At 38.8% G+C, this 24,447-nt stretch overlaps 1 protein-coding gene across 1 annotated transcript; it reads right to left on the bottom strand.

Annotated features, from left to right (window-relative positions):
* Window positions 1-4,543: 4,543 nt before the first annotated feature.
* C2H5orf15 (chromosome 2 C5orf15 homolog) lies at window positions 4,544-24,004 on the bottom strand. Its single transcript, XM_043986824.1, has 3 exons — window positions 23,803-24,004; window positions 11,895-12,439; window positions 4,544-7,034 (listed from the first exon to the last, which is right to left on the bottom strand). Exons 1-3 carry the CDS (start codon window positions 23,960-23,962, stop codon window positions 6,903-6,905), a joined length of 837 nt encoding a protein of 278 aa, XP_043842759.1. The 5' UTR covers window positions 23,963-24,004; the 3' UTR covers window positions 4,544-6,902.
* Window positions 24,005-24,447: the final 443 nt, after the last annotated feature.

Raw genomic sequence — 24,447 nt, 5'->3', positions numbered from 1 at the left:
CTTGCTCCATCCTTCCCTGCTTGCTATCATCCTGTATTTCTCTCTCTTGTGGTTAAACTCCTTGAGAAAGTTATCTTCAATTAATGACTCCACTTCCTTTCCTCTCATTCTCTTTTTAACTCTTTGTAGTGTGGCTTCCAACACCATCATTTAATAGAAACTGCTCTCTCCAAAGTTACCAATGATCCCCAAATTGCCCAATCTAATGGACTCTGCAACTTTCTTTGATGTTTCTGTAGCCTTTGAACCTGTTGATCACCCTCTTCTTGATATTCTTTTCACTCTAGGTTTTTGTGACACTGCTCTCTCCCAGTTCATCGAGGTCACCTCTGCTAACTGTAGATGCCCCACAGGGCTCTGTCCCAGGCCTTTTTCTCCTTTTTTTCTCCTCCCTCCAGTGAGCTTCACCCAAATGCTCTACATCCTGTGTGCCTTAGCCTCCTTCTGGTTCCTTAAAATCACTCAGATTCACAACCTCATTGCTCTCTTCAACTTTACATTCTCCCTACCCCACACATCCAATCAGTTTCCGAGTCTTGTCATTGCTACCCCCTCTCTCATATGTGTCTCCCTTACTCCACTAAAAGCCACCACTTTAGTTGAAGCTCTTACCATCTTTTTCCTAGACCATCACAATAGCCTGCTGGTTGGTCTGACTCCCATTTCTCCTCTCCAACCTACCAAAGTGATTTTTCTACAACACAGCTTACTCCCCTTCTCAGATTGCAGTGGCTCCCTATTAAACCTAGGATCAAATGCCTTTTCATCTTTATCTCATCCCTTTTAGTTTCTATTTTTTGTTTCTATATACTGCAATGCATATAGTTATTAATACAGTAGTACATGTAATATAATTGATATACTGAATTAATGGTGTGTGGATAAGAAAATATGTTTGAGGACACTTCCTTCTCAGTTTAAAGCTTTTTTATTAGACTTTTTTAGCCTCCTAGAAAATACTTTTTTTTTTTTAGGGGCAATGAGGGTTAAGTGACTTGCCCAGGGTCACACAGCTAGTAAGTGTCAAATGTCTGAGGCTGGATTTGAACTCAGGTCCTCCTGAATCCAAGGCCAGTGCTTTATCCACTGCGCCACCTAGCCACCCTCATTATTATTATTATTATTATTATATTTTTTTTTAGTGAGGCAGTTGGGGTTAAGTGACTTGCCCAGGGTCACACAGCTAGTAAGTGTTAAGTGTCTGGGGCCAGATTTGAACTCAGGTACTCCTGACTCCAGGGCTGGTGCTCTATCCACTACGCCACCTAGCTGCCCCCCCCCTTTTTTTTTTTAGAAAATACTTTTTTTAAAAAATCAGCCACTGTTCAGGAACCTTTCCATCCCTGGCCAAGAATCTATTATTTCTACATATCAAGCAATGGTCCAGAAAGGGAATCAGTATTTAAGTACCTACTAAGCACTTTATAGAAATATCTCATTTAGTCTTCACAACAATCTTGGGAGATAAGTGCTATTATCCTTACTTTACATTTCAGGAAACTTGGGCAGAGATTATGTGGCTTGCCCAGGGTCACACAGCTAGTATCTGAGGCTAGATTTTAACTTGGGACTTCTTGACTCTAGGCCCAGTGTTCTAGCCACCTCTCAATCCAAAATGTTCTTCTCAATGTCTTAACTTAACCAATTCACTTCACCAAACTGCTTCTCTTTTTTGAAGCCTTTGCCTTTGATCAATAGCAGTGATGGAAAGAGATTCTATGCCCATAAGGTCATTAGTTTCCTACCAAAATGTCATTCATATTACTTGGCAATTATCTCTAGGTTTTCTGGTTATATCATTCATGCCCACATAAACTACCAGCAATAGGTAGTAGTCATCAGCTTTGACAAGGTTTAAGGGGATTTCTATGACACCCTGGATACATGTCCCAGGAAGACATATCTATTATTAGCAGGTCCACCAGACCCCTTACAATATGGTTTCTGATTCTATGATTCAATTGAATCTGCTCTCAAAGGTTGCCATTGATCTTATAGTTCTTACATTCTTTTTCTTTCACTTCCATTACACCGCTCTCTGCTGGGTCAATATCCATTTCCTACTGTTCTAAGCATGAATGTCTCCCAAGACTGTGCAAGCCTTTTTTTCCTTATTTCCTTATTTCTCTCTCTCTCTCTCTCTCTCTCTCTCTCTCTCTCTCTCTCTCTCACTTGTTCCCCTGGGTTAAATTATCACCCATAAGCAGATGACTTCCAGATTTGTATATCCATTCTCAATCTTGAATTTACTCTGTACCTATGTTCAGCTGAACTCAACTTGGTATCTCCAAGTACCTGCTAAATATATCTACCTGGATGTCCCTCCAGCACCTCAAATTGAAATATCCCAAATTTGGGGCAGCTAGGTGACACAGTGGATAAAGCACCAGCCTTGGATTCAGGAGGACCTGAGTTCAAACCCGGCCTCAGACACTTGATACTTACTAGCTGTGTGACCCTGGGCAAGTCACTTAACCCTCATTGCCCCGCACATGCACACACACACACACACACACACACACACACACACACACACACACATACACACAAATCCCAAATTGATTCATCTCCCCTAACCCTAGTTTCCCAATTCTCCCCAGTTTCCTGATTTTTGGATTCCACCATTACCTTCAGTCACCAAGATTGACATCAGTCATCCTTTTTAGTTCTACCTTCTCTTTTATGCCATATATAGAAGCAATTGCCTAGGCCTATCAATTTTACTTCCATCATTCCCCTTCTTTCTATTCATATTACCACTACCCTAGTTCCTGCCCTTAGCCAGCTAGGTGGCACAGTGGATAGGATGCCAGGCCTAAAATCAGTAACTCATATTCTTGAGTTCAATTCCAGCCTCAGACACTGCATGACCCCAAGCAAGTCAATTAACCCTGTTTGCCTCAGTTTCTTCATCTGTAAAATGAGCTGAAGGAAATGGCAAACCACTCCAGTATCTTTGCCAAGAAAACCCCAAATGGGGTCAGAAAAAATCGGACATAAATGAAACTGAACATCAAAAAGTTCCTGCTCTACCTCTTACCCACACTAAAATAACCTCCTACTTTAGTTTCCTGCCTCCAGTCTCTCCCACCCCCTACTCCAATCCTATCCATTACTGCCAAGATCATCTTCCTAAGACACAGGTCTATGTCACTTCCTCACTCAAAGTCACGAGCTCCACAGTGCCTTCAGATAACATATATGTTGGGCTTTTAAGAGCCTCCACAAATCTATCTGGTTCCAACCTCTCTTCAGCTTTATTCTATATTACGTTCATATTAGCTTTCCCCTTTGTTCCTAATCACTCCCTGACTTGCATTATCCTATATTATGCTATCTTGTATTATCAATAAGGTAAAGAATGTTTTTAGTAATAATATTCATCTTCCCAGCTTGAAACTGAAGAGGCAGCATTTCCAACCATCTCTAATCCTGTTTGCTCACTCCTCTCCTCCATATAGTTAGCCCATGTCCTCCTAGCCAGGGACTTCCTTCACTGGGCCCCTGGACCTGGATTGAACTGAGAAGTTGACAAGCTGAGAACCATCTGCATCTTTTCCTAAAGAGACTTACCACATCAACATCCCTTAGTGAAACAATAGCTGCTTGCTTTTAAACTTGCTGTCTGGGCAGACTGTGAGTCAGGTTTCTGAGCTAGGGACCCACTGTTCAAACTCCTTGGGTTTTTTTGTTTTGGTTTGGTTTGGTTTGGTTTTTTTGTGGGGCAACAAAGGTTAAGTGACTTGCCCAGGGTCACACAGCTAGTAAGTGTTAAGTGTCTGAGGCAGGATTTGAACTCAGGTCCTCCTGAATCCAGGGCCAGTGCTCTATCCACTGCACCACCTAGCTGCCCCCTAACCTCCTTGGTTTTAGGGGTGGCTTCTCCTGCCCCAGAAGGGAACCAGGACAGCCTAAGCCCAGAATAAGAAACAAAAAGGGGGAGAGGAGGGTGGAAGGAGAATGTACTGGGAACAGGAGGGGCCTGAAGCAAGGATGAGGACTTTGAGGTCAAGAAATGGGGGAATAGGAAGGCAGAAGAAGGGATAATTTAGGGTCTTTGAGAAGTCTTAAGTCTGGGGAAAGGGAGCAATTTGGAGATTTAGGAGTTAAGAGGGAGTGCTCTGGGCTTGGGTGGGCCCTGAGGCAGGAGGTATGTGTAAAGCAAGGATGGGAAGACTGGAATTGTGAGAAAAGAGCCACGGAGTCAACTAGCTTAAAACCTGTCACAACTGCTTCCAAAAGGGGTTCATTAGGCAGAATACCTGCACAGGAGTGCCTTCCCTGCACTTGTCCCTAGCCTACGTTCATATACCATGCAAAGAAAGCAACCCTTTGCCTAGACAGAAAGTTTAAAACAAAAAGCTATTGTCTCACTCAGGAAATTTGAGATTCCTTTGTGAAATAACACAGACAGTTCTCAACTTGTAACCACCCACCTTCTTTTGACCTGATTGCCTTTCACACACGCGCGCACACACTCACACACACACACACACACACACACACACAATTTTAAAAGGGGGGGAAAAAACAAAATACCAAGTTATAACAAAACTAGAATTTTATTTGCACTGTTGACACACCATGCCTCTCAACACCACTACCCAATGGTTTTCAGCACTTCCTCTAATATCTGCTTCACTTTCTGCTGGACAGATGGTTTTTCCTTAGGTCTTCCTTGTAAGCCTTCTCAAGCAGGCACCTGGTCTGGGCCTGCAAATGAGGACAGAGGAGGAACTGGAAAGCGGAGGAATAATGACTTATATGGTCAAAATAGATTGGAGTGTTCATTTCTCACTTAAGAACTGCCATTAATTTAGACAACAGGGGACAGACTGGTGGGCTTGTATGCCACAATATATGGTACATGTTTTACTCCATGTAATGGCCTAGAAGAAATGCACCGATTTTGACTGACTCAATTCAATTTATTAGAGATTAATTAAGTACCTGCAGACTGCTTCTTTTCATGTCAGTCTGCTCTTCTTTTCTTCCCATCTCACCCCACTTCAGGGGTGCTTATCAACCATCTGGTATTCTCCAACTAGTGAAACTTGTAGACCCTGTTTAGAACTTTTTGCTTTCCCTTTAATTTACATTTGGCTCAGTTATCATATGTGTTCCTGGGCTGAAAGAAAGGAACCTGAGAAGTCAAGCAGGGATAGTGCCCTGCTTAATGCTGAAGAAACTGTGAAGTTGAGAAGCAGAAATTCCTACAATGACTTACAGACACTTCCCCACATCCCGCGAAGAACTAAGTCAGAGTCTAAATCAATAGCAACAAACTCATTTAGCAGGCAGAATACCTGCTATTATAAAATACTCTGTAACAAATTCAGTCTGAAGTCAAGTCACCGAGTTGTTCTTCAGATTATCTGACACAGCATGACTAATAGTATTTGTGAGTTTAACTTACTTGTTAGCACTTTACAAAGTTTGGTTAACAGTAAAGTGTTCTATAAAGTTATCTGACCTGGTTATGTGCAACTAAATTATTGCTTCCTAACAGCAATATAAGTATATGCTGAAATGCTACACATGACACAAGTTACTGTGACATCATAGATTTATATTCTTACTATTTATTTTTTTAAAAAATTTAAAATATTAAATGATGCAAGTTCAAATATGATAAAAATTACTGCAAGAAAATAGTTCTGATAGTTCTGTGCTTCACTTTCTCAGTATTAGAAGAGTAAAGTGTTCAACTGAAGGAAGAAAGCTGAACTGCTTCATCTGAGTAGATAAGAGAGCCCACCTACTGATTATTCCCATGCTTAATAAATTTAAAATATATCTGAGGACATCCCCCCTCCAAAAAAAAATCATACAATGATTCTTATGAGTCACTTTCAGTTCAAATAACTTCTCTTTACATAGTGATCAATTTCAATCATCACTAAAATGTGTGCAAAAAGAAAATCAGTCATTTTCTTTATCTGTGAACAAATAAGAGTATGAAACACTAAAAAAAAAGTCAGTGTACCCACAAAAATCTATGTGACTTAATTCAGGTATAATTTGAATATGACAGACCTGGGTAAATGCAGTCCAATACAATAGGCCTTAAGATTTATCCCAACTCCCCCTCCTCCCCACCCTAATCTTATTATAAAATAACCACCTAATGAATATAACATTTTTTATGGCAATCCTTCCTTGCCACTGAGCAATGAATCCCACTCTTTGGTAAATTCATATATTTTACAATTGACCCAAAACTTCTAATTCTAGGTTTAATTCAATAACACAAAGGATAAATTACATTTTCTTAACACTTAAGTGAAGAAATTGCAATTATAAAGTCTGTCATACCAGAAATTTCAATATATTTGTTGCATTATCAACTTGGAATTTTGGCCTATATGAGCAATCCCAATGTCTAAGAGTACTGCTGACGTCCTCTAAGAAATATCTAAAATACTTTTCCTGAAGAAAAGTTCTATTTAAATGCAAGGCATTATGTCCGTTATGTTCATTTATATTAGTTTGATAGCACAAAGAAATTTATACTTAAAAAAAAATCAACATCCAGCTACCAAAGAGACTGCTGCAGTGATGCTAGACTATTTTAAATTTACATAAATATTCTGAGGGACTTAACAATTAGTTCACTGACATTTTCAGAAGATACGAGATAAATAAACCTGAAAAAAACAGGGTACACAAAATAATATTTAGTGCCATGTTTTCAATATCAGATTTGATTTTGACTGAAAAAATAATAGAGATAATAATAAAAATAAAAAATTATACACATCCCTTATCTCCAAACTACCATGAAAAAATGAGAGAGGTTAAACTCTCATTTATGTACCAACTGTCTATGGCAAATATCTGCATAATATGATATAAAAAGTCAAAGAAAATGACTAAATAAGTAACCTCAGATCATAGTACTTTCAAAAAATATAATCATTAGTAATCTTCAGAGAAGGCATTGCCTCATTAACATTCTGATCTAGTCGATGATATTCCACAGTTTTGGAGCAAAGACCATCACGCCATTTTCTGCTCTGAACCATAAGGAAGATCTGAAATAAAACAAAATTATTTAAATGAGTGGATGATTAAATGGAAGCAGAAAGTTTTCTGGTTTTTTTTAAAGATTAGAATATAGTATTTTGATAATTAAATCTGACCTGCCTAAAGTTGTTTTTATAAATTAATACATACTGAATAGTGGTAAATAGCCAGAAACAAAACTCAAAATCTTTCTACTCTACAGCTAAGAAAATTGTTTTTCTATAACTGTATTTTAAACTTAAAAGAATTCTTATTGTAATAATCAATTAAAATACTAATTACATGAAACACTTAGAAAAAACCATATAGGCATCATTTGCCTTTCTTGAGTGCTTTCTTTATTAACTAGCTCTCGTAGCTGGGAAATTTTTTCTGTCCTCTACTCCTCCCATCTCACCCCCTAAACAGGTAGTGTTTATGTGAGAATGAAAGAGGAAGGAAGACAAAACAGAAAGAATAACACTTTAACTCTATTAAAGACAAAACAAATTAGTGTTTGAATTTCCTATACAGTATTTAGAAAGTCTTGAAAGTTCACCCTTATGGAACTGCAAGGAGTCCAGATGTTCTAAACATACAGATCACCACATATTGTTTACAATCCCTTTGCCCTCATATACCCTAACAGATCATTTAAAATATGAGAGTTCAGCTCAACACTTGGTCGATTTAAAGGCAAAAACTTGGGAAGAGATCTCAGAAAGATTTCCCAGGGGAAGTTTCTTCCATCCACATCAAATAATAAAAGTAAAAAGTCTACAAATTCAGAGAGTTTAGAAGGTAGCAAGAAAAGTATATACATCAAGTGTAAACGACTTTTTTAAGGAGTTTAGCCACAAATGTTGGGAGACATATGGGGCCTTAGCTAGCAAAGATAGTTGGATGAAGTGAGGGTTTCTTAAGTATGGGGGAGACATGGGAATATTTGTAGGCAGCGAGGAAGCAAGAGAATGAGGATGGTAGAAGAGGACATTTGCTTGGAGAAGAAGAGACAGATTGGGATCATTTGTGCATATTTGCCTTGGCATGGAGAAGGGCCACATCTTCATGTGAGACTGGGTTAAAACAGGAGATAGTAAGGGAAGGGAAGTGATTTGAGAGTTGCAGGGTGGGGAGGAGGGTCTGGATGATGCTTTTGGTCAAGGATTAGCTACTACAAAATGGGGTCACAGGGCTTAGTTTTAACTCACACTCTGGGGGAAAGTAATTAGCTAGCTAGGAAGCATGGTTTGGAAAGAGTTCAAAGCAAGAGTGGCATGACCACACAAAATAGGACTGGACCCCATGGACTAGCATTATGGAGGAGTTTCTTCTCTACCCTATAACTAATTCTATGGGATTCAAGGGATAAAATGTAAGAAAGAAGTAGAAGGAAAACAACACTTCTTGGAAAAGGCCTTTTCAACTAAGCCCGAAAGGCTATAAAATTGTGCATACCCTTGATCCAACAATACCACTGCTAGGTATATATCCCAAAGACATCCAAAAAAAGGGAAAAGGACCTATTTGTACAAAAATATTTAGAGCAGTTCTTTTTGTGGTGGTTAAGAACTGGAAATCAAAGGGATGCCCATTAACTGGGAAATGGCTAAACAAGCCGTGGTATATGATTGTAATAGAATATTATTGTGCTATAAGAAATGACAAGCAAGATGATTTCAGAAAAACCTGGAAAGACTTACATGAATTACTGTATAGTGAAATGAACAGAACCAGGAGAACATTGTACACTGTAACAACAACATTGTTCAATGAAGAACTGTGAATGACTTAGCTATTCTCAGCAATACAATGATCCAAGACAATCCCAAAGGATTAATAATGAAGCATACTCCAGAGAAAGAACTGATTTGGGGGGCAGCTAGGTGGCGCAGTGGATAGCGCACCGGCCCTGGAATCAGGAGTACCTGAGTTCAAATCCGGCCTCAGACACTTAACACACACTTACTAGCTGTGTGACCCTGGGCAAGTCACTTAACCCCAATTGCCTCACTTAAAAAAAAAAAACTGATTTGATTGAATACAGACTGAAGCGTGCTATTTTTCACTTTCTTTCATTTTTTTCTTTTATTCGAGTCTTCTTGTACAAAATGACTAATATGGAAATGTTTTACACAATTGCATGTGCATAACCCATATCTGATTGCTTACCATCTCAGAAAGGGGGGAGGGGAGGGAGGGAAGGAGAAAGTGATAGAATTTAGAAATCAAAACTTTAAATAAAAATATTTTTAAATTGAAAGAAAAAAGAAAAGGCTATTGCAAAGTAATAACACTGATGTGGAAAGCACTGACATTTATCTGAGCTAGAAAAGGGAAAGGTTAAATAAGCAAAAAAGAGTAAACAATAATAATAAAAGTATATCCAAGGAGTTTGGGATTAGTCAGTATAATGGAAGGGAAGGCAGTTGAGGGGAGAACATCCAATTCAGATTATTATAAACAAAACAAATGGAAGAAACTAATTGCTGAAATAAAAGAGAAGGCAAATGTCTATTATGTATATCTGTACATGTATATTTATATAAGTAGTTCATTTTTAAAATTCACAAACAATAATTATAACCCTAAATATTAAATTATCATTTCATTCCCCAATAAGAAAAGAAAGACATAAAGAATGGATAAAAAATCAAAATCCACTATGCATTAAAAACATACATATACCTGTATATGCACTTTTTGTCATTTGTATATGTATACATTTTTGTCATTTGTATATGTATACATTTTAGTCATTTTAAGCACTCTGCAAATATCTACATTTGTGTGTATACACACAACCCTAAATTCGTGTATACACACAGATATTTAGAGTATTTCAAATGACTTTTAAAAAGCAAGAATTGCAATCATGATTTTAAATAAAGCATCAAGAAAAATTAGTAGTCAAGAAAAAAACAAGAAAATTATATTATATTTAAAGTTACTATAGACAATGAAAAAATAATATCAATTTACATGTACCCAGTAGCAGACTATTGTTAAAAGAAAAACTGGGCATACGTAAGAAAATATTGATAGCAGACTAAGTTAGAATTAAAGGATAAACAAGAAGGGAACAAGAGAGCTCAATGACTTGAATGACTCTTGGTAACTTTAAATAGGAATATTAAAATATGCACATATTCAGGGTGTCCCAAAAGTCTTAATGCAGTTTTAAGCTATTAAAATGTATTAGCCTTTAATAGCTTAAAACTGCATTAAGATTTTTTGGGACACTCACTGTATTCAGTATCCCATAGATCTTTACAATATGCTAAAACAAAAAGAAATCGTACATGAATATAAAAAAGAAGCTATAATAAATGATCCTTTACATACAGAAAGACAGGGCTCAAAGCCAGGAAAACCAGGGTCCAAGTCCTATCTCTGATCCATTCAGGCTGTGTGATTCTGGGCAAATCACTTAACCTCTCAATGCTCTAAACTTCTCTCTAAGAATCTAAGTTCCAGTGAAGGTGGATTAATAAAGAAAATTTATACCAATGAAATCATATATCCAGTCCCTAGTCTCCTTACAAGCACAACCTAAACAAATTAGTAATGAATAAAGTAAATATGAGCAGCAAAAAAAAAAAAAAAAAAGAACCACTTCTAGGACAGTTAAAGCAGTCTTCAAAGGAAATGATGCAATTCTGAAAACTCACATTAATAAAATAGAATAAGAAGAAGAATAGTAATAGAGTGAATCAATGTAAGTAAAAATACTAAAAAGAAATAAACAAATCAGCAATCCTACAAAGTAGGGAAAATAAAACTAAAAAGACTAAAGAATTAGAAACCAAAACTAAAAACTTTTACTTTAGACTATCACAAATCAATATGCCACTTGACAACTTGATTAAAAAAAGAAAAAGAAAAGTGATTACTAAAATAGATAATGAACAAGAATTCACAACAGAAATTTCAAAAAATTATCAGACACTACTAACACAATTATATGCCAGTAATACTGGGAATTCAAAGGAAATTGAGATCTGCAAAACTGTAAAATACAAAAACAAAACAAGAAATAGATATTTTAAACAACCCATTCTTCAAAAAAAGAAATCAAACAAGGCATGAAGTGCCAAAGTAAATTTAAAGATAGAAAAAGTTAAATACTTTTTAAGAAAATGAATTCTATAGCATATCCATGCTCAGTTTATGTAGAAAACTTTAATTTTAAAATCTACTTAATTTGCTCATTAAGGATCCAATTTAACTCTCAATCAGAAATACACACGTTACCACTGGGCTATGACTTTGCTACACACAAAGAAGACTGGTAATGCAGATATGTAGATTGCTGATTAGATATCCTCAAATTTCACCTTGAAATTAACTTTCTTTTCACTTGCAAAAATATTACCATCAAGAGTAGTCGTGTTTCTCTAATGCAGAAATATGTTTAATGTTATTTTATATATATATATATATATATATATATATATATATATATATATATATATATATATATATATATAAATATAAAACCTACATCAGACAGATTACCTGCTGTCTAGGGGAGGGGGAAGGGAGAAAAATCTGAAATTGGCAAGTTTGTATAAACAAATGTTGAGAACTATCTTTACAGGTAACTGGAAAAAAATAAAATACTTTTATCCAAAAAAAAAAAAAAGAGTAGTCATGTGTCCCGGCATTACTCTTCCATTCTGACTAAAATTAGTTTCAAATCCTCTTTTATGGAGATGTAACAAAGTATCAATCATATGAACCAAAAAGGTAAGTAAGTCTGTTCAGAAACAAAACTTTATATAGGCAACATGGGTCAAAACACAAGTAACTAACTTGATATTCAAGAGTATTTGAAAAAAACTTGATTCTGACATGCAATGCTAGAGGTGAAGAAATCGCAAGCTCACCTTTCTTTTGTTGTGATATGTGATATAAACAATAGCAATCAAAAGAGCAAAAATAATGAGATGAAAAAAGAAATGGCTGTCTTCCTCCTCTACATTTGATGATGCAGACTTAAAGGATTTTGTCTCATGAAAATTGTTCAGATTAACAGTCTGTTCAAATCCTGCATAAGCTGTATTTTCTTGCATTTGCTCATCAGTATCATCTCTGGTATTGGGAGTCCAGTCATAGTCTTGTTCTCCATAATCCCCATTGTCCAAAACATCCTTGGTTACAGATGGAGAACTGTTAAGTGTAAGAAGTTCCTCGTCCTCTATTCTAGTATCTTCAGTAGCATCAATTTCCATTTGGGGTATGGCAGTAGGTGACGGAGAGAATACAGATGTAGTCACTTCATTTTTTTCTGAACTGGGTGCAAGGGCTGGGGCACTGGTGGTGGGAACAATAAGTTTGGTGTAGTTATGAGATAGCACCCCATCTGATAACTCAGGTTCCACAGTATTTAAAACTTGTTTCACAGACGCTGTTTGTACTGTATTACCTTGAGCTGAAACAAATGAAAAATAAGGAACATTAAACTGTAAAGTCTATTTTCATATACACAAAACTGAAAGCATTTCTTATTTATATTTCTCATAGGCCTCTTGTAATATTATTCATTTTACTAAATTGCTATAGCTTTAACTGTCCAGCTTCCACTAAAGGCCTATTCTGATGACTCTTACTGGCCTAGAGGAAAGAATCCATTAAATCACGTATCCTTGAAGTTGTAAAGTTAATTGACCAGAACTAGTTAATAAGGCTCTAAAGATTCTCTCACCAGCCAACAGTAAGCTAATTTTTTAGTGTTATACTGCTCCTCTTTTTATATCACTGTTATTTCCTGGAAGTCTACCTACTCCCTCAAAATAAAACTCTCTTGTAAGAGAGTTTCTTTATTCTAAGAAATAAAGCAAAACAGGTTGGCACACTGGCCATGCCTTGACAACATATGCCTTACTCTACTGCTATAATCTACCACCTCTCTATTTAGATGAAGGCATGTTGTTTTGTGTTTTGTTTTATCACCAGCCCTAAGAAGTCAAGATCGATTAATCTACTTGTATGAGTCTTTTACTATTATTTTCCTTTGCATACATTATTTTTCTTTATTACATTCATTTATATTATATTCTTTTCTTTACATTATTCATACAGGTTTCTCTGAAGTCTTCATAGTCATCATTTCTTACAATACAATATTCCATTACATTCACATGCCACAATTTGTTCAGCCTTTCCCCAATCAACGGGTACCCAAACTTGTTTCCAGTTTCTCGCTCCCACAAAAAGTTTAGGTAAATTTATTAGAAACCATTATCCAAAGTATAATAATTGCTTTAGTGTCTTCTAAGAGAGAAAACATTAAATGTCCAAAGATGTAGGACAGGATGATCCCAACCTGCTCTACCACCTATAAACACAGCAAAAGACATTTTCACTCTGCCAAAATGAGAGGAAGGGAAGAGGGCTCAAATAAACCCCAACTCAGCTTTTAAAAGGAGACTAATACCTATCCTAGAGTCTTGCTTCTTAAACTGTGGGTCACAATCCCATACGGGTCTGAATGAAAAATTTGGCCACAGTAAAAGCTTATGTATACCTATTTTATATACTTAAAAACCCGGGGTCACATAAAAATTTCTTGGGCAAAAAGGGGTTGTGAGTGGAAAAAGTTTAAGAGTCCCTGTCTTAGATCAATGGTAACCAACCTTTTCCATTAAGATGACCCCCTTTTAAACAAAATTTCACAGACCCACAGGATAGATGCATTATTAAGTATCTCTTGACTGAGAAAACAATAAGCTACTCTGAATTTGGTTACTTGTAAATGAGTTTGTAGTTTATTAATTACAAGAAAAATCATATGTAGTATGTTTGTATGTATGTATGTATGTGAGTGTATATACACACACACAAATACGGGCTATGTAAAATATGCTAGCTTAGATATTCCACTGACCCATTTTAATGAGATGTCTGGTATTGTTTTGCAGTTTTCATACATGAAACATCTATTAAAGCAATGAACATTTTAAATTTATATTTGGTTCCATATATGGATTTATGGATCCTCTTGAAAGTTCCAAAGCCCCATGGTTGGGGAACACTAATCTAGAGGTTTACTCTGTTTATGGAAATAAAACCTATGGATGGGTACATGACAGACATAAAAGTCACATCATTAACAAATGAGAGGAGCAAGAAAAAAATACCTTTCACATCTTCAGAAAGAGAAAGAGTACATGACTAAACGGGATAGAGAGGATCACAGAAGATAAAATGAACTGTTTTGATTATGTCAAATTAAAAAAGGTTTTACACAAACAAAACCAGTGCAACTAAGATTAGAAGGGAAGTGGACAGCTAGGTGGCGCAGTGGATAAAGCACTGGCCCTGGATTCAGGAGGACCTCAGTTCAAATCTGGCCTCAGACACTTGACACTTACTAGCTGTGTGACCCTGGGCAAGTCACTTAACCCCCATTACCCCACAAAAACAAACAAACAAACAAACAAAAATATATCTAAGTAACAGTAGTTCTGTAATGTCATCTTAAGCCAAAAATATTACCTGACCCCTTAGACTTTGCATTGCACTTTTTTAAACAGATGCACTTTCCAAGTAATGCTGGATATTATTGTTCATTCTTTCTTTCTTTCTATCTATCTATCTTTGCTGCTAGACAGTAATCCGTGTGAGAAGCTACACTTTATGTCTTCTCTAACACCTAGAAGAGTATGCAGCAAGAGTAGGCATTTAACATGGCAGATGAATGTTGTTAGGGGGCGGGGAAAAAAAACCTATTCTATTTCTTCTATTATTTCCCCAGAGAGGCCAAAGTGACAAAAGGACAATTATGATGCAATCAAGCACAATTATATTCTGAGGTAGTTACTATCCAAGGGACTACACATAAATATTACAAATCTCTTAGGTTTTTTCTTCTATTATTATATGCAAACTCTACAAAGATACTGTAAAGTTATAAGACAATGATTAAAAAAAAACCACAGTACATGCCATATTCACATATACTAACCCTTTTTCTTCACCAAAGTACCATCTTGGATGGGCATATACTGATGTTCTGCTGTTGTGGGGCCAGAGGTTTGAAAATAAGGACAGCTTGGATATCACTTTGTAGCATGGAGGTTACCCAGGATTCTCAAAGACATTAACCAGTGAAGCATGAGCTCTGGTAGGTCACACCACACTAGAGTCTCTGAATATGGGCAAAGGAGAAATTCTGTACACCCTGTCCAATGATGAGCCTAACCAAGTGGGTTCACTACAGAGCTGTCAGTAAAGTAATGGTGGAGGTGTGAAACCACAAAGATGGGCTACAATATGCATTGTGGTAGAAACTGAAAAATCACAAATATTTAGAATGCATGTTATATCTTGATTATCTTTCATGGTAGGTACATTTAAATGTTAACATGTTGTTTTTATTATATGCTATTGGGTATAAATATATAAGTGTATCAGCCCTTTTCAATAGCCCTGAAAAAGTAAACAGAATAGGTTTAGGTACCCACCCTCACCCAAGTTACAAAAAGTCAAGGTGAGGGTCCAGAATAAGTTTATGATTTCCCTTAGAATTGAAGTCCCCTAGGACAAAGATAGTTCAGGTTTTTTCTTTCTGTCTTTGCATACCCAACCCTTAGCACTATGCCATGTACAGAGGAAGTGTTTATTGAGTTTTTTCTTTGGATAAACTTGCCATGTTAGGCCCTGTCATCTGTCCTCCAATATACCAATAATGACGCAAATTAAGTCAAAACTATTTTTGTTTTGTTCACTGTAGTGTTAAAAGTATGGCATCTTTGCAAAATACCTGTCATCTTCTTCCCCCCAAAACCTCATCCCAAGACTTAGAGGCAACATCTTCAAATATATGAAAGCTATCAGGCTATTTGGCCTGTAGCAGGATTAGGTTTATTCTATTAGGCTCCAGAAGGCAGAACAAAAAACAATGAATGGAAGTTGCAGAGCCAAATACAGGCCAGATGTCAGGGAAAACTTTCTAACAGTTATGGTTAACCAATAAGTAGAATGGGCTGTATCAGGAGGTACTAGACTCTCCTTCTCCCCCCCCCAAAAAAAATAAAAGCTAAAGTTCTATTTATTAGTGTAAGGTTTTACTTAGGGCATAATCATAAAATGTATGTTCAAATTTTCAACTGTTATCAATTTGTAGTTTACTGTAGGAATCACTGGAATTCTGTACTTTCAAAGTTATGAACTCTACAATCCAAACTCTGGAAATTAAACACCCAACTAAATATTTATACTAAATTGCTTTATGCACCAAGGATATATAATTTCATCAGTGTAAAGATTTACTCCCCCAGCAATGCAGATCCAAATCCCTCTATAAGTCCCTAAGCTGCTGAAGCTGGAAAGTCCAAACTAATGATGTGCCTCTCTGAACTTAGCTAGTTATGTTCTGGCAAAACAAACATATAGCTTATTACCAGCCCCATATTCAATGCCTGTTAAACTTAGTAGGACTTTCCAGCATCTACTAAATTACTGTAAAGTAATATATCAGATAGTATATTGAATCATCATTCATAGACCTTCACAAAGAATATTAATAGTCTAACAGATAGGGGCAGCTAGGTGGCGCAGTGGATAGAGCACTGGCCTTGGATTCAGGAGTACCTGAGTTCAAATCCAGCCTCAGACACTTAACACTTACTAGCTGTGTGACCCTGGGCAAGTCACTTAACCCCAATTGCCTCACTAAAAAAAAAAAAAAAATAGTCTAACAGATATATCTTTGTTTATGTAAACACTCAAGTTTGCGTGTTGGTTAAAAGTTAACTTTAGGTAGGAAAAACAAATCTCAGGTCTCAACTGGATTAAATAGTATGGAGTTGCAGAGTACAGCTATTTATATTATGTGGTAAAATAATGGAATTTGGCAGACTGATTGGGATGGGCACTCCTGGCCTGTCCTGAGTGACATATGCTGCTGATGTCAGGAGAAACCACTCTCCCATCTGAGTTTGAAGGACCTCCCCTTTTGGGGGAGGGAGAGTAAACACTCGATGAGGGGAGTGCACTTTCTTTCCGCTTGTGTGAGCTGTGAGAGCAGGCAGAAAGAGGTTCTTTCTTGGCAGTTTGTCCCGTGGGCCCTGGCTGCAAAGCTGTTTCCCACTGAAGCTACTGACCCCAGGTGGTGAGTTAACATACAAGCCCTGCTCTTTTGAATTAGCTGAACTGGAAGCTAGTTTGGGGATTGCATAGACTTAGGTTAGAGTTAGGGGGATTATCCATTTTTTTCCCCTATTCCCTTGTCTTTGATTTTATTAATTTCACCTTTGCTGTTTATTTTATTCCCATTAATAAAACCTGATTCATTTGTGGAAAAGAGGCTGTTAGGCTCCTTTCTTATTGGCCTGGGAGAAATCTCTAAAAAGGCAGTTCAGAGGGGAGGGAGCTTTGGACCTACAGGTCCCTCATTATTTCCAGGACCCCAATATTATGGCATGCCACTCAATTAACTCTCCCTATATTAAATTTGGCCCCCACAATTAAAAATGTTAATATTCTCACTGATTGGCAGGTGGCAGAGAAAAGGCAGGGATTCACCTGAGCTCTCCCCAAAACCCTCCAAACACCTTTAAATAATGCCTCAAAACAAATTCTGGAGTGGCCAAAGCCACAAAAGAACAGGGTGAAACAATTTTCCAGCCCAAGACATCTTAGGAGGTCGTCAAGAAAGGTCTGTTGCACCAGAGAATGGAGCACAATTCAGCACAGGCTGCACCCCAGCAAACCAGCAGTAGGTGCTGGAGGAGATCATGGGGGAGCAGGTGAATTTTACTCTAATGGGAAGTGGCTCAAAGAGGGAATAACATACACTGTCATGTACAGAAATCTATCTCACCTTACAGTAAAGTAGGAGGGGAAGGGAATAAGAGAAGGGTAGAGGGACAGGGCAGGGGGGCAGCAAATGAAAGAAGTGGGGACAGGCTGGGGGAGGTAAAAGTCAGAAGCAAAACACTTTTGAGAATGGACAGGTTGAAAGGAGAGTAGGATAAACAAGGGGAAATAAATAGTAATCATACCTGTGGAAAAAAATTCACAACAAGTTTCTGATAAAGAGCTCATTTCTCATATAGAGAATGGGATCAAATTTATAGAAATGAGTCATTCTTCAATTGATAAATGGTCAAAGGATATGAACAAGCAGTTTTCAAATGAAGTCAAAGCTATCTATAGTCATGAAAAAAATGCTCTAAATCACTATTGATTAGTGCATTGTGTATTACAAAAACTCTGAAATACCGCCCCACACCTATCAGATTACAGAAAAGGGAAATGACAAATATTGGAGGGGATGTGGGAAAACTGTGACACTAAGGCACTGATGGTGAAGCTGTATACTGATTCAACCATTCTGTAGAGCAATCTGGAAATGTACTACTACTAGCTCTGTATCCCTAAGAAATAAAAAACAAAAAGGGAAAGAAATAGCAACTCTTTCAGTGGTGGCAAAAAAATGGCTGAACAAGTTGTTGTATATGATTGTGATGGAATACTATTGTGTTATAAAAAATGACTAGCAGGGGCAGCTAGGTGGCACAGTGGATAAAGCACAGGTCCTGGATTCAGGAGGACTTGAGTTCAAATCCAGCCTCAGACACTTAATACTTGCTAGCTGTGTGACCATGGGCAAGTCACTTAACCCTCATTGCCCCACCACAAAAAAAAAAAAGAGAGAGAGAGAGAGAGAGAGAGAGAGAGAGAGAGAGAGAAATGACGCAGGATGCTCTCAGAAAAACCTGGACTTACAAGAACTGATGCAAAATAAAATTAGTAGGGGGATCTAGGTGGCGCAATAGAGCACCAGCCCTGGAGTCAGGAGGACCTGAGTTCAAATCCAACCTCAGACACTCAACATTTACTAGCTGTGTGACCCTGGGCAAGTCACTTAATCCCAATTGCCTCACAAAAAAAAATTAATAATAAAAATAAAATTAGTAGAACCAGAACACTGTATACAGTAACAGCAATACTGTTACAGTTGATCATCAACTGTAATGACTTAGCTATTCTCAGCAATACAATGATCCAAGATAACTCTAAAGGACTTAATGATAAAAAATGCTATCCATCTCCAGAGAAAGAATTTATAGGAGTCTGAATACAGATTGAAGCATACTTTTTCTTTATTTTTATTGGGGGGTTTTTTGTCTGTTTTCTTTCACAACATGACTAACGTGAAAATGTCTTGCATGATTGCACATGTATAACCTATATCAAATTGCTTGCCTTCTGAATGAGGTAGGGAAAGGGATAAGGGAGAGAATTTGGAATTCAAAGGTTTTTTAAAACAAATGTTAAAAAATGTTTTACATATTAATTGGGGGAAAATATTTTTTTAAATCCTTACTGCTGCATTTCAAAATCCTAATTTCCTCTGAAATTCAGTTCAAATGTCACTTCCTACTCCACCTTCAGATTAGGACTTCTTCCATAAAATTGCCCTTGGTTTATTTTGAATATAATTGCATGTGTACATTTACCCTGGTTAGAATATTTGAGAGTGGGACAAGTTAATGTTTGTCTTTGTGTGCAAATGCCTGACACTAAGTAGAAATTTAACAATGTTTGCTCATTGCCTGATTACCCAAACAGAGGTAATACTAAACTCAATCTGTACTAAGAAGTTAGGACACCTAGTACTAGCTCTTCCACTAACTAGTAGTATATTTTCAAAAGTCACTTTTCCACTCTGGACTTCAATTTCCCCATTTGTAAAAGGGGAGGTATACACTAGATATTGTTTAAAAGTCCCTTCTAGCTTTAATATTCTAATATTCCATAAACCCATCTGAAGTATTATTCAATTGAAACTACAGCTAACCAACTCAGATCATGACAGTACAAATCACAGAAATCACTCCAATACAAATGGGCAGCATAGCATGATAGGCTGGGAAGGGCTGGCTTCAAATCTTCCTCTCTCAGACATATTTCCTGAGCCTGGGCAAGTCACTTAAAGAATCAATGCTCGGGGGCAGCTAGATGGCGCAATAGATAGAGCACTGGCCCTGGAGTCAGGAGTACCTGAGTTCAAATCCGGCCTCAGACACTTAACACTTACTAGCTGTGCGACCCTGGGCAAGTCACTTAACCCCAATTGCCTCACTTAAAAAAAAAAAAAGAATTAATGCTCTAGAAAATTCTCTACGATTGTAAATTGGAGAGAAAGTCCTGATCTGCACTGCTAGAGGGAGTTTACTTCATATTCTTTATTCCTCAAGTTGAGGAGTTAGGTGGGGAAGTGGGTAGAGAGCATGCCTGAGTCAATCATAAAGACCTGAGTTCAAATGTGGCATCAGACAATTATTAGTGTGACCCTGGGCGACTCGCTTAACCCTGTTTGCTTCGGTTCCTTCATCTTTAAAATAAGCTGGAGAAGGAAATGACAAAACACTCCAGGGTCTTTGCCACAAAACCCCAAATGTGGTCACAGAGGATTGGGCATGACTGAAATGACTCAACAACAACAAATTCCTCAAGTCATCTTTCTTACCTTTCCTCATTTCCAATCCTAATGTTCTAGGTATCTACGCTATGGCACAACTTTCTATAATTGCTTAATGACTCAATCTTTACATGAAATTGCCTTTCTTCATAAAATTTAGATGTCCATATTTTGGGCTTCTTCCTAATAATTATTATTACAAATAATAATTATAAAATATTAATAAATCATTTATTCTGAAGGCAGTTCTATTTTGAGGTTCCTCCAAAAAATATAAGATGGCCCTTAAGACCAAATTGAGGGTGCAGCTAGGTGGGGCAGTGGATAAAACACCAGGCCTGGATTCAGGAGGACCTGAGTTCAAATCTGACCTTAGACACTTGACACTTACTAGCTGTGTGACCCTGGAAAAGTCACTTAACCCTCATTGCCTCCCCCCCCCCAAAAAAAGACCAAACTGAACCTAGGAAAATTCCACTAATCATTTGGAAGAACTGAGTTTCTCTTAAAAGAAACCTGACCATTTAAGATTTCCCACAGAAATGCACATCTAAAAACAGCTTTTTCTCAATTTAGTAATCCAAAAGGATAATCTGACTAGCATCATTTGAGAAATAGGAATAGAGTTTCAATCAGAGGCATAACGCATTGTACAAGTGAGGAGAAAACTCTGCCTATTGTCTCTAATCTTAAATCAAGGCATGTTCCTCGCATATTTTGGCTTCTATGTAAGTAGATGCTTAAATAGATGCTTGTTGAACTGAACTGAGATTCTAGTTTCAGGATCAGGGAAACTTCATCCAGGTCTCGGCCCTGCCAGAGCGGCATTGTGGGTGGGTAACTTGTCTCCTGCAACAGTGAGCAGGTGTATCTGTTCTGACCCCTTTGTTGTTTCTAACTGATAACCCAAAAAGGCTTGGGAAGTATAAGTAGATTACTCTTCAAAAACTACATCCTGTCCTGGAAGGAAAGGTTTTAATCAGTCACAAACGACTAATTGGTTGGCTGACTTATTTTCTCCCCCAAAGTCTGATGCCACAATTTGCAGATTTTTCTGGGTTTGTTTTCCATATAGTATTTACATCCATATCTTGTGCTCCATCTACAAAGTTATATTTTCATTGGAATTTATTAGAAGAATGGTCCTTGAGAAATCAAGTTTGACAAAAGGGTAAAAAGAGGGGCAATGGTTAGGGAGAAACAACTGGAACTTCAACATCAGACCCTTTCTTTGCCCTTCAGTCACCAAAATGTCTCACCTTTCAATTCTTGTGAAGTAACTTTTCCTATACACAGCAAGTTTGCTCATATCCAAACCATCCTCCCAATACTCTAAGGCCCTCTCTACCAGAGACATTTCCCATTATCTCTCCCACTGTCTAAAATAAACCCTGCTCTTTTTTAAAAAATAGTATTCTGTTATAGTTTACATATACTAAATTTTTTTTGCAAGGCAATGAGGGTTAAGTGACTTGCCCAGGGTCATACAGCTAATAAGCCCTGCTCTTTAGCCACACTCCCCATATGAGTTATTCCATCTCTTCAGTGCCCTCTAAACAACCTGTCCTGAATCTCCCCTAATCCCTGCCAACAGCCATTCTTCAGTCCCTCCCAAAAGAATTCCAAAAAATTTCCAATATTCAGACCCAAACCTCCAACTCTTCAATTCCCCAAATATCACTCAACCTCTCCCTAGTGAACCCAACTATCCCTCAGTCCCCTCTGTCTGCACTTCTTCAGTCCCCACCCAATGTACTCATTTCTGTACTCCATAGTTTGGCAAGGGCATTAATAAACTGAAACTTAAAAAAGAGGTGGGTTGACTTCTCTAAAGTAAGGTGCTAGTTATTATAACCCTCTGCTATTTGGCCTCAGGGAAGAACTGGGAGCCCTGGGTGGAAGTTACAAAGAAGCAAATTTATTTAGGCTTAATGTAATGAAAAGAACTGTCCAAGAGTTGCACTTCTTTAGTGATATAATTTCCCTTCAATTCCTCCTATCACCCCACTCCTTAATCCCCGCTTTTTCAGCTATACCCAAACCTCAATTCACCCATCCCCACTCTTCAATCCCCCAGATAACCAAGTGCACCCCACAAATAGATACTCTTCATTTCTATTTTCTAATCTTCCCAAGGGCTTTCCAGAACCCCCACATAATACCCCCAACCTCACACCATTCCTGTCCTTCTAAAGACATACTTTAGTTCTACACCTAGAAAGAAAGCAACTCCTCCATTAAAGTCCCAAGAAGGCCCCCTGTTCTCACATACACACAGAAGCTACTCCCTCAGAACCCTTTGGCCCCTAGTGGTCCGGCCCAACCCAGACCTGCTGCAAATCTCAAGCCTAATGCAGCATTATTCTTGATTCTATTAACCCCTGACACAGACTCAGAATCACAGAACAGTTATCTGGTCCAACCCTCACCCAAAAAGGAATCCCTACTACTACAACAACGCACCAGACAAGTTGTGATCCAGCCTATGCTTGAAGAAATCTAAAGGTCGTCACACCATCCAAGGGCAGCTACATTTCCCTTTTAGACAGTTCTTTTCCTCACATCAAGCCTAAATAAATTTGCTTCTTTGCAACTTCCACCCAGGGCTCCCAGTTCTTCCCTGAAGCCAAAAACAGTTATAATAACCACAACAACCTCCATCCCTCCGGTCCACCTCCCTCTTCTCAATGTCCTTCCTAAAGTGTGGAGCACGCAAATCAAAACACTATTCCTAGTATGATCTGCCCAAGACAGAGTCACCTCCTTATTCCTAGAAGTTACGGCTCTCTAATATAGCTCAAAATTCCATTAGCTGTTCTGGCTGTTACTCCCGCAGGGAGAGAGGGGGTGTAACTCCTCAGGACCACCCACCACCACCAATGTCCTAGTCCCTCTTTCCAGACCTCACAGTGCCCCAAGTTTCCATTACTCCTATGCCTGGCTCCTCACCCTGAACCCCTTTCCCCCAAAAAGCAAAAGCACGCTAGCCCCCCACCTCACTCTAAAATGTGTCCTACCCCGCCCCACACATACACAAAATGCCTCCGTTATTCCAGACCCTGACTGATTTGCACCCTAGTTTCACCATCCAAGGTCCAGCCTGCTTTAGTCACCCCTGGGCTTGCACCCCTCTTCATCCCGAAACTTCTCGGGTGCCCCGGTGGTCAAGTTTCTCCTCCCCCACACTCCTAGCCCCCTCCTCACAGAGCCCTCCCCAAGTCACCCCTGGCTCCTCCCCCCCGGGTCGATGACCTCTGGCCCCCTCCAGGCCCCGGCGCCGCAGGCCCCGACACCCTCCGGGCTAGGCCGGCCGGGAGGCCGCGGTTCCCCAGACCCCTGCCTTGAGCTCAACCGGCCCTCACCGCTGAGCAGCTCCGGGAAGACGAGCAGCAGCAGGAGGAGGAGCAGAGGCAAGGTCCGGGCAGGGAGGTCGGGGCGGCGGCGCAAGGGCTCGCGGAGCCGGGGCGGCGGCCTTTCCTGCAGGGCCACCTCCATGGTCCTGCGGGCGGGAACTGAAGCCATGGCCGGGACGGGCGGAGCCGACCTGCGCGCCGGTTGCTAAGGATTGCGTCGTCTGCGTGATTACGTCATCGCCAGAAGGGCGGGGCCACTCCTACCCTTGCGACCTGAGGGCGAGGCTTGGGAGGCTTGGAATTGCTGGGGGGGGGGGAAACCTTCCTAGGACTGACGGGAGTGGGAGGGAGGGATCCTAGAGATCCCCTAGTCCAAGCCCTTCATTTTACAAAAGTGGAAACTGAGGACCACAGGAGGGGGGAAAGACTTGCCGGACGGCAGGGAGTTAGTAGGAAGACCTAGGGAGTGGACCCGTGATTTCATTGGTACTCCCAAGTGGGGAATCTTCTACCAACGCAGTGCAAACTTGAGAGTCATAGATGTCGCCTAGAGTAGGGGTGTCTAACCCCCGTTAAAACCGGGGGGGGGGGTGTCATTAATCCGTACATAAAGATCCCTTCGGGCCTCCTGTTGACTTAATTTTAAAATTCTAT

Source organism: Dromiciops gliroides, chromosome 2 (genome assembly GCF_019393635.1).
Source record: "Dromiciops gliroides isolate mDroGli1 chromosome 2, mDroGli1.pri, whole genome shotgun sequence".
In the NCBI taxonomy this organism is placed as follows: Eukaryota; Metazoa; Chordata; class Mammalia; order Microbiotheria; family Microbiotheriidae; genus Dromiciops; species Dromiciops gliroides.
This window is presented reverse-complemented; position numbering and strand designations above follow the sequence as displayed.